General features: G+C 40.1%; 1 protein-coding gene across 1 annotated transcript in view; it reads left to right on the top strand.

Annotated features, from left to right (window-relative positions):
• Positions 1-1673: 1673 nt before the first annotated feature.
• Positions 1674-11570, top strand: part of XPR1 (xenotropic and polytropic retrovirus receptor 1) — a 112708-nt gene continuing 102811 nt past the window's right edge. Inside the window, exon 1 of the mRNA XM_063428310.1 lies at positions 1674-2047. Coding sequence (XP_063284380.1) covers positions 1979-2047 — 69 coding nt within the window. The 5' untranslated portion in view covers positions 1674-1978. The remainder of the gene's footprint in view (positions 2048-11570) is intronic.

Below are 11570 nucleotides of genomic sequence, written 5' to 3'. Positions count from 1 at the left end.
GCGCACCGGCCAGCCTGACCGGCCGCCGGGTGTAAGCAGGGCCAGCCTCGGGGGGCCCTGAGGTGGCCGGCTCCTGGGGCCCCCAGGAGAAGAGGCTGGCCCAGTGGGTACATACAGGGTCGCAGGGGCGGCCGGGCCCCCTGGTGGGCCGGGCCCGGTCGCAGTCGCGACCCTGGTATGTACGCCACTGCCGCGGACCATACAGCGCTCGGCCACGCTACAGTGAGGGAGTGACAGGAGGGAGCGCTTCCCTCCTGTCAGCCCCTCTCCTCATGCTGCGCCCGGGCGGTGCGCCCTCATGGACGCACCAGTCTGGGCAAAGCTGCAGCTGCCTGAGGCTCTCTACAGAGCGCTCGGGCGGCTGCAGCATGAGGGGGGTCGGTGCCCCTTCCCAAGGGTTGCCCTAGGCGGCTGCCTAGTCCGCCTAACAGGTAGCACTGGCCCTGCATCCAATTCTGTACAATATGATGTCTGGTAAAAAAAAAAAAAAAAGAAATCAGAGAAATGGTCTGAAACTGATATAAAAAGCTCTGTATTTAAATACATATTTCATAAACTGAAAAATAACAGAATTCACTCCAATCTGTTATAGTAGGAGGCTTGTTCAAAAAGCACATTTGCCAACACTGGCAAGTGATACTAGAGAAATCCACAAGATTTGACCACTGGCTTCGCCAACAGGCGTCGTGTAAATTGTTATAAGTGAATAAATTAATTGGATTTCATGAAATTAAACAAATGTGGGACGCTGAATCTCATATTAATCAAGAGGGACCCAGAGATGTGATTCTTTCTTATTGCTTACATCAAAAGTAGCGGCATAAGGATTAATAATAAAGCATATTAATGACAGCTCTTATATTCACTCCTACACTACCAAATGTTTCGATGTATTTGTGCTATTGACCAACTATTGATTTGTATGAAAAGGCTCTTTGGGAATTTATTTCCCGAGTGACTCTGGAGTTACAGAAGACAGTTTTTACGGCCTGTCGGGCTGATTTGGATGAATACCAAATTAAAACGCTTCCTCATTAATTCGGATGTAGATTGATAAATTGTGAGTGATCTAACGAAACTATCTCCATAAATTACTTTCCTAATTGAACTGATCTCAACAGAATAATATTGCATCGTACAGCTGCTGTAAAAATATTATCCCCTTGATAGTTAAAAAAATAAAAAATAAAATGCTAAATATCCAGGTTACTCAGGTTAAAACATAATACAGTATATTAAAAATACTGTAATGATAATATATAAAAAAATTAAAAAAATTTAAACAAAACTGCACAGAATGATAAAAAAAAATGATGGTGTTTTTCTTTACTGGATGGGAGCCTGCCCTCAGTTCTCTGACAAGGGCAGAGCCAGAACCCAAAACTGGAGGAGCAGCACAAACATTCCAAAATCCAGCTTGAGAATTGAAAACATTGGGGCGGAGCTAAGACGCGAAGCCACGCCCATTTGCTTGCGGCTTATGTGCAGTTGGCTGTCTGTCGAAGAGGCGGAGTTCTGCTGTCAATCATGGCTATGCAAATTGCAGGCGCCCAATCAGAGGACGTGCATCATGGGAAGCTCCTCCCACATCCCTCGAGACAAGCTTCTGAAGCTGGCCGAGCGAGGAGGTGGTTTCCATGGCAATGACGTTGTATGTGGGCGGGTAGTACGCCGGCGCAGTGGGAGGTTTGGCAAGATGGCGGCGGGGCCAGTGAGGAGGCAGAGTCTGGAGATGCTGTGAGGCAGCCAGAGAGAGGGACAGCGGCCGCGGAGATACAAGGACCCGTGACAGCTCCCGTCACCGTTGTCGCATAACCGGACCCCTCACCACCCGACCTCGAGAACCCGGGGAGGTGGCCGGACAGTGCGGGACACATGAGCCGGAGCGGTCCCCGGGAAGCAGCGGCGGCGGCAGCAGAGGAAGCAGCCGGGGGCTCCTGAGGGCCGAGAGCAGGGCCCCTGAGGGCCCGAGCTCAGGATGAAGTTCGCGGAGCATCTGTCCGCGCACATCACGCCGGAGTGGAGGAAGCAGTACATTCAGTATGAGGTGAGACGCCATACATCCACCGCACCTGTGGACTGCCACTCTCAGAACGCTCAGCCACCTGCAGAGGGTTTCACTTAACGCTCAGCCAGGAGCTGTACACTAATATTTCCCAATACTCTCAGCCAGCTGCAGTGGGCATCACTTAACGCTCAGCCAGGAGCTGTAGACTAATATTTCCCAATACTCTCAGCCAACTGCCACTCCCAGAAAATGATCAGCCAGCAGTTTGTTTGTCTGGCTGAGAGTAGTGGGGAATGTATTCTAGAACAGGTATAGAGCACAAGTAAGCCATCCCTGCCTGTAAACAAGCCTATATTGAAGGTAGTTACTACTCTCTGGTAGGTAAATGGTTAATGAATGCAACATGTTCATGACGTCTTGTCTTGTTCTTCTATATAACAGGTACCAACTAGTCCAGGGGTGACCGAAAACTAGATGCCTAAGTTGGCAAAGCATGATGGGAGTTGTGGTATATGGTGACATCATTTAATGCTCACATTTAGCACACTAAATGTCTGGCTAAGGGTCATGGGAAATGCACATCACAGCAGCTGGAGTTATAAACCCATAATAGGCCTTTGTAACTTAATACCATTTTCATTTATTGTTAGATCCCTACTAATCCATCAATAATTGCTCATTTATAAAGCGCCAACATATACAGCAGCGCTGTGCAATAGGTCATCAGGTTTGTTTACCACTGTCAATGTTGAGCAATATGAGAATATGTTGGGCAATATGACCCCAGCAACAGTTTGCTCATCTGTTATAAGGCTATATCTCCTTTTTTATAATAAAATAACTGTGGACCCAAACTGCATGGCATTGATCCATGTATTCTGATTTATTTAAATATTTTGAACCTGAAAGTACATGATGTGTTGTTTTTTTTTTTTTTTTGTGGGTTTCTCTTGCATCAGAAGCTCTGCTATTGTTCTGTCTCTAAGCTACCCATGAAACAGACTATTTATCATCGCTGGGAGTTTTAGCAAGTTTATTTCTAACAAGATTTCATTTAGTGCAGTGAATATATGTGAGGGGAAAAAAATACAAAACATATACACTTACCGTGTTTCTGAGTCTGTGTTATATAGTCTACAAAGTAGCTAACAGTAGAGCTGTAATGTAATTACACAAGCTGAGAAGGACATGCTGAGATTAGGATCAATCCGATTATCAAAGCACCTAATCAGCCAATATAGAAAAATAGGTGGGAGAGGTGGGGGGGAGAGGATAGAAGCCATGAAAGCTTGACACTCGCAGGAACCTCCTGTTATGGACACTTGCTTTGTGTCTGTTTTGCTGAATCAGCGTTTTTGTAAAGCCATGTAATAATTAAGAACCTAGTTGAGTAGGTCATACAATGTCTAGTTCTTTATTGGCTATGGCAGTAGTTTAGACATTTGAAGGGGTAGAAGGGTTTCTGTCTAGGTACTTTCTAAAGGCCTGGAATGTAAGTTATAATCAGACAAGGTGCTTATAAATGACTTTATAATACATCAAGTAAAGTGTGGTCTTATGATGGAGCATAATCCAAAGGTTTATTCAGTAAACAGGAAATTGAAAAGAACAAGACATTTGTGTAATGTAGTCCACAATAGCTAAACTTGGGGGGAAACAAAATCTTGTATATTGGCAATTCGGCTGTTTTTATTATTTTTTACATTACCTCCATTTTGGAAATGTAGTTTTCTGTAAACCGCAAAACATTGGCTTTTTATTGACCAAAACCTGATTTGTAGTGAACTGAAAACTTAACTGTAAAATTAAGGCTAAGGTAAAACTGTAACTGAAGCTGAAATTGATCATTTATTTAAGTCTGCACTTTTTTTTCTAAAATCTTGCAATTCATATTTAAACACACTACAATCCTGGTGTTTAGTGAAAGTGCCATTGAGTGGTCCTTCTGTATATATCTCAGACTAAGGTGCAATGCATGTTTCTATTAGAATATAGCCATTGCATCAAGGAGCACAAAATTGCAGCACCTGTGTGTTGGGAGGGACATTACTTGCACCTCTATTCTAAATTCACGGAGTTTGTGTTAGTTGTCGGTTTTATATTCCAACGAGAGAGAGATTTTTTTTTTTCTCCTCCTTTTCATATTTGTAGGTATATTTCTGACCTGTTAAACTGTGTTTTAGTAACTTGAAAAACATATGTTAAAAATTCTTTGTGTCAGTGCCCCTGAGCATCCTTTGTATGGTGTCAATCAAGTATGGTAATAGAATAGTACTACCGCACCCTGAGCGGCATCGATATGGTCTTTGTTTCACACATAATAGTGACACATAGTTGTTATAAAAATGGTTTGAATTTTACAATGTTGGTGTGGCTAGTGTGCTAAATGGAATATATATGTGTGTGTGTGTGGTTAACAATTAAATGTATTTGTTAAATAACTGTATTGCATAGCTACCTGTGCTCGAGGCATGTATGTTTGGTTGTAATTATATCGACAGCACATGCCCATCTGTCAAGTGTAGGCATATATGCAATGATTTTGTTATTGTAGGTGCTATTTCAATTTTACTGCCTTTTGCTTCCCAGATAATATTGCATTGCAGAATATGGTGCTGCACTATAAATAAATGATGAGGTTATTCTCAAACTTTGTCAGACCTGCAATAAATAAATTGTGATCTACAGGATTTACAAGTGTCTTCCTCAAAAAACTGTGATTTATGAGTGTTTACAGCAACTACATGTACCCTTGTCAAACCTTCTGTATTGTGCCAGTGCAAAACACAACTGCTCGAAATGTAGGACACGGACTAAGTAAGCTGAACAGAAAGTACCACGAAATGTCTCCCAGTTTAATTCACAAAACAGCTAGGAAATCGTGAAACTGTTGGTCAAAAAAGATTTGTGCTCACGCATTTATTTAGTCTACATGCTGGCTTCTACAAATTACATGTTTAAGGTATTAATTTCTGGTCCTATTTCACCCAGTGTTCTAGACCCTCTAAAAGGGGAATACATTTCATGATCAAGTCAAACAGCAACATTGAATAATGTCTGCTGGACATCACAACTGGGGAAGTACTTCTGGATAATGTCCAACACATGATTGAATAACCAAATGTCACTGAGGGATACCAACATCTCTGAGTTTTTAGAGAAATCTCTATTTTGAAAGTCAAGTGGGTTAAAATATAAATCACTTGCATATATTAAGTGTTTTTGTGTAATTTGTGAAAATTTAAACTTTTAAAGCATTGTGAAATGGATTGAATTTTACTTTCTCTAAAAGAATAACTGTCATTGGAAATGTAGTAGAGAACCATCTGCATTGACAAGGTTATCTATCACTGTATCACAGGGAGTCTAGAAATTATAGCATAGTATTATTATATTTGCGTGGTAACAAGCAACAAATGCATTTGATGACCAAATTTCATTCAAATGCTACACCATACCTTCTTTAGTGAGTGGCACATAGTGTTTTAAAATGGCTATTTAGAGAAATTGTGTAGAGAAGAGGTTAATTAAAAAATAAATAAAAATAAATTCTGTTTAAAAAAAACAAACAAAACAAATAACTTGTAATTTGGTTTGAAAATAACCTTTCTATTCAGCCAGTCTGATCAAATATGCACTATTATGTGTCTTTCATTATGCATTTCCCCCAGCGCAAGAAAGACAGAAAAAATATGCATGAGTTACACCCTGCAGGGCCTGAAATACACAAATCACATGATTTTTTTTCAAGCTATTCTTGTAAAATAATCAAGGAACTAAGTTAACCCTTTTTGTACTGAAGAATATTTCACCATTATCCCCATGTCGCAGTGTGGCTGGTAGCACTGGCAGTGAATGGGTTAATACTGTCCAGTAAGCACATAAGCCAGTTTGGCTGCAGAAAATTCAGGTAGCGTGTCAGTTAAAGAGTTAAGCTGGTGTGTGTGTGTGTGTGTGTGTGTGTGTGTGCACACAAAGATGTTAAGCTTTGACTAATTATTAGTTAGTTGGCCAGTCATAATCATGTTCAGTGAGTCATTCTTCTCCAGGATGGCAGGCAGCCTTATATGCCTGAGCTTGCATTGTGCAATGGTATTTTATAGAGAGCTGGAACACAGGAACCAGATCCCAGTCTTACCTTTAAAAAGAGCTCGATATCACCCTGCTTGAAACTTCACATTTGGCTCGATATGTGTGTTTTGCAGTGTCAGACATGCCTATGCAGAGCAAGTGAAATAGGGTGGGCTTTGTAGGTCCTGAATATGAATGCTTGGGTAATGTGGCATGATAATGCACACTATCCCATATATTTATTCATACAATCGGTAGAGTGAAGAGGTGTTTTTCTTAATTTTTTTTTTTTGTTTCTATTCCCAGGGGCGTGCTCCCTGCGCAAAATGAAATAACCTAGCCTATTAATTCTACAATCCCTCATAAACAAGAGCTGTATTCTCTTATTGCTCGGGCTGGTTTTCCATCATAGCAGTCATGTTTAGTTAATGAGATACCGTACATGTCAAAGGCAGAGTGCGGCATGGAGCTTACCATGCATTCATCTTTGTGTTTTTTAAAAATTATTTTTTTATAATTCTTTATTTTTGTGTTTTCAACAAGGAAGCAGGTAAAACATTATTAAGTATTAAGTGTATCAGGATGTTACAGCGGGTCAGGTAAACAAACAGGTGGGGTACAGTACAATCATACAGTTTGGAATGTATATAGGTTCAGTTGTGTAGTCTTTTCATGCTGAGTTGCAGCCTAGATGTTATTGCCTGTTTTGGTTTGGGTCGTTGTGAGCTTCCTCATTCCCGGGTAGACTGGGGTGGTTTGTTTGGGGTTTCTGCCTTGTAGCTTCTGGATGAGCTTGTCTGTTGTCAGTAGGTTTTGTGTGTTTGTGTTGTCCCCTTGTGGGCGGGTTTGTATTTTCGTCCATTCGCCTGGTATTCGGGATTTCTGCTTATGGTTCTGAATTTGGGGCATCTTTGTGTTTTAATGCTGAAATACCTTAATATTGGAGTAATTTTTATAATCAAATAGTACATGGGGTTAGAGATGATCATCAGGTGCCTCCCCTGCTCCAGTGTCCTAATCTATTTTTTTTTTTTTTTTTTAAAGAGCCAGGCATAGTGCCAGTGCATGTGTACACCCAGGGCACGACCTCTCAGCTGCGTGCTGTCTTATTGTTTGCTTAAGCAGGTTTCTGTGGAAGGTGCGATCTCCTATATAGTCATAAAAAGTGTTTTTATTACAGTGTGAATTAATGGCATACATATTTGTGAAAGATCAATTGGGCAGGGCCTGAAGAATTTAAATCTCTTTTAATTGGCTATTGTATTTTGAAAAAAAGTTTTAAGTGAGTCATTTTTATTATTATTGTGTAAACTCAATTGATTTTATACCTGTTTTGCATGTAAACTTCCATAATCTTTTTTTTTTTTTTTTTTTTACTAACAAACAACATAAAACAGGACTCTGCTTTGGGATATTTTATTTCTCTTGGCTATTTTTGCCTAAGTCTTGCAAGATGATCACCGCATCTTACTGTTTAATGGCCAGATGGTGCATTGTCTTACCAAGGAGAATAATTTCCATTTGTGTCCTGAAAAGCATGAGCAGTATGTTATGCATAAAAACCAAAACAACAATAGGGTTTGTAATCACTGGCTATGTGTACCTTCCCTCTAGCGAACAAGTTGCACTAAAAATGCCCAGCTATGTGCACCTTCCCTCAAATACCTTTTGTCCAGGATCACACTTTTTATGCAGATGCATATTAGGCATTAACCCCTTAAGGACCAAACTTCTGGAATAAAAGGGAATCGTGACATGTCACACGTCATGTGTCCTTAAAGGGGGACTCCATGACTCAAATACAAATAAATCACTATTTTTATTGATGTGAAGCATTGGATTGGGCCATCGCCAGAAGAAGCCATAACTCCTTTATGATGTTGCGGGAGAGGTGAAAGCTGATGGAGTATTAGTGCTGGAAAAAAGGATAAATATAACTAGGGCTATAGTGTTGGGAATGCAAACCTGTATTCCTAATGCTAAAGTGTTCCTTGAAAGGATTACTCCAACCACCATGACCCCCCTCTGTGACTTGAAGTGGTCATGGTGGTAGGAGTGAGTATGTGCAGTGTTTCTTCTTGAACCACTGCACATACTGAGATTTTTAGATGTGTGCTGGGGGCTAGTTGCACCCTCAGCACATGTGACATTGGCACTGGGTTGCCAATGTCCATTCTGTTCTTTAAAAAAATAAATAAATAAAAAAGTCTGTCGCCAGCATCCTCTTCTCTCTTGAAGTCAGAGTGCCGGCAAGGGAAGATTGCTTCCCATTCCCCCCCACTTACTGTGTCTTCCCTCCGTTGCGCCCATTTTTTATTTGTTGTTGTTGTTTTTTTAAAGCTCCTACTCCCTCCCCTCACCGACCCAGAGCTTGAGCATGCGCCTTGAGCTGCTTCTCTATGTGAAGCCTCTGATAGGACTGTGGGAGGCACCTACCACTGTGACGTCAGAGGGGTGCACGAAAGTCAGTGCCGGGAGTTTAATCTGGCACTGGATTCCAGGTAGGTAAAACTTTTTGTTTTTTGTTAGCCGGTTAAACTGCACATGTAGGTGGGGGACCTTCGCCATAGTGCATATTACACACTGTGTTTAGTGCCAGTTTTCCTGGCACTATAGCTTCCCCCTGCTTGAAGCCTTTCCCCTCCACCCCCTCCTGTTAAAAATCCCTTCTGTCACTTACCTGGTTCCAGCGCTGATGTCCCTTGGCGCTGGCTCGGGTCCGCCTTCCTTCCTCTGATGTCGGTGGGGGAGACCTAATGCGCATGTGCCGCAATGGCCCTGCTTGCATTAGGATTTCCACATAGGAAAGCATTAAACAATGCTTTCCTATTGGGATTCCAGTGACGCTGGAAGTCCTCATGCATAGCGTGAGGACGTCCAGCATCAGTTAGGCGACCAAAAGTCGCCTAACGTTCCGAAAGTCCCTCTAATGGCTACAATAATTACCTTTGCAGGGTTAAGGGTGCTGGGATTTCAACGAGTGGTCTGGGTGTCTATTGTGTCCATTTAATTATGCGTTTTTCCCCAGATTTTCTATGTCTGTCCAATCTCTGAATTGAGAAAGGTCCTCTGAGCAATTGCCTGTGTATCAGGAAGCAACAGCATTTAAAAAAAAATATTTTTTGTGTCTGACAGCCGGGGTGTTACAAGGTTAGCTTTTCAAAGTGCCAATTTCTGTGGAAATCTGCACTTTTTGAAAATAGGTGCGAAAAGTGGAACATGGAGTGGGGTGCTCCCATGGGCTTTCCTATGCATACATTTGACAGTTGTTGAAAATGTTTTTGCAGTTATACACTGTCCAATAGTTAGCCAGTCAGACATCTGTTCTATTTTTATGGGCAATAGAGAATTGTGCCCTCGGAATGCATAGGAACTGTGTAATTAAATGTGCTTGTGCTGTGCAAGTCTACTGCAAGGCATTTTTGTAATGTTGTGTGTATGGGCAACCTGATGTTGGTATTATAGTTTGTGTGTGTGTGTGTGTGTATATATATATATATATATATATATATATATATATATATATATATATACTCTCAAAATTCATGTCCTAGGCTACTAGACCGGCCTAAAGGTTTAGGACTTTGGCGCACTCACCATGGATGAATATCTATTTGCCATGGCTTATTTTAAAGTAACACATATTCTTAATTTCCCTCTCAAATCATGCTTTATATCTCTTGCCTATTTTAAATATCTAAGCAGTATTTCTCAGCATAATCTAGTCTGCAGGTGAAGAGTCCCTATGCATAGAGGATCGCAAGCCTAGCTGCATAGTGCAGGAACCCTGAATACCAAGTCGATCATAGAAGAGATATCAAAGGGTATTGAAATAACTGATGTGTAAATATGAATAATATTAAAAAGAAAAAAAAGAAAAGAAAAAATTATCACAAGTCATCTTTCCATTTTATATTGAGTTATACATAAAAATAATTGCTCAATAGCAATGGTAATCCTATTGAACATATGTACAGACCAACACGCAAGATAAGAAAGGCAACATTCTTATTGAGTGAACATCTAATAACTACAGCAGTGAAATTCTGCTTAACCTTTACCCGGCACATGGCAGGCTAGGTACTAATTTCTATCCATCATTACAGTGTTTAGAACATTCTTAAAGGGGCAAGGGTTGATTCCGACTGCTTCCTGCTTCTCTACAAGGTTTGCATTCAAAACAACGTGACTTACTCAGTCATACAATTTTAGCCTTTTTGCAGTTAAGGATTCACCTGTAAAAAATAGCCCAGCAAATGTTTATTTCATTGCAATTGAAGTTAAAGGGACATTATAGTAACTTTAGCTTAATAAAGCAGTTTTGGTGCATAGCTTATGCCCCTGCAGTCTTACTGCTCAGTTCTATTCCATTGAGGAGTTAAATCACTTTGTTTATGCAGCTCTAGTCACACCTCCCTGCATGTGACTTACACAGCCTTCCTAAAGACTTCCTGTAAAGAGTCCTGTAATGTTTACTCTACCTTTACTGCAAATTCTGTTTAATTAAGAATGTCTTATCTTCTGCACTGTTAATAGCTTGCTAGAACTTTCATGAGACTCCTGTATGTAATTAAAGTTCAATTTACAGAGCAGGAGATAAAAACTTTTAAACTAAGTAACATATGATTTGAAAGTGAAACCATTTCTTTCCAGGCAAGCTGTATCAGCCACAGCCAAGGGAGGTGTGGCTAGGACTGCATAAACAGAAACAAAAGTGATCTAACTTTTAAATTGCGGTGAACTGAGCAGTGAAACTTCAAAAGCATAATCTATACACCAAAACTGCTTCATTAAGCTAAAGTTGTTTTGGTGACTATAGTGTTCCTTTTAACATAACATGAATTCTGCAATACACCTTCATTTGGCCCTCTTCAATGTAAAATGGGTGTTCGTTGTAACACCGTTCTGCTACGGTAAGCCATTTGATGGAGGTTAGGTCCTGATAATTGTGCCAATCTAATGGGGACCCACAGAAAATAGCACAGGCACCCAATTTTGGGCAGGTGTGAAAAACTGCTCCATGAAATTTTTAAAATAACTGAAATAAAAAATGTATTCTCTTTCAGGAAGTGTATAGAACACAATAGGAGAGTTAAAAATATATATATATATATATATATAAAAATATATATGCGGAATCTGTTGGCACTTTAATAATAATATATTCTCACACACGAATAACAAAACAAACTTTTATGCTTAGAAATATATATATATATATATATATATATATATATATATATATATATATATATATATATATATATATATATATATATATATATATATATATATATATATATATAAAGCTGAAAAGATTGGTGGTTACTTAATTTTTAAAAATACTTCATATAGTGCCATCGAGACTTCCACTGCTTAATAAATACATGAGACCTTGAGGTCTGGCCCTTTCCTGACAGTTTATCACATCAACCAGTCAAGGTAGAGAAAAACCAGAGCAATGATTTCCTCAAGGGGTGCTTTACAATAC

This window comes from Pelobates fuscus, chromosome 7, assembly GCF_036172605.1.
Source record: "Pelobates fuscus isolate aPelFus1 chromosome 7, aPelFus1.pri, whole genome shotgun sequence".
Lineage (NCBI taxonomy): Eukaryota > Metazoa > Chordata > Amphibia > Anura > Pelobatidae > Pelobates > Pelobates fuscus.
The sequence above is the reverse complement of the archived record's forward strand: the minus strand, read 5'-3'. Positions and strand labels throughout refer to the sequence as shown.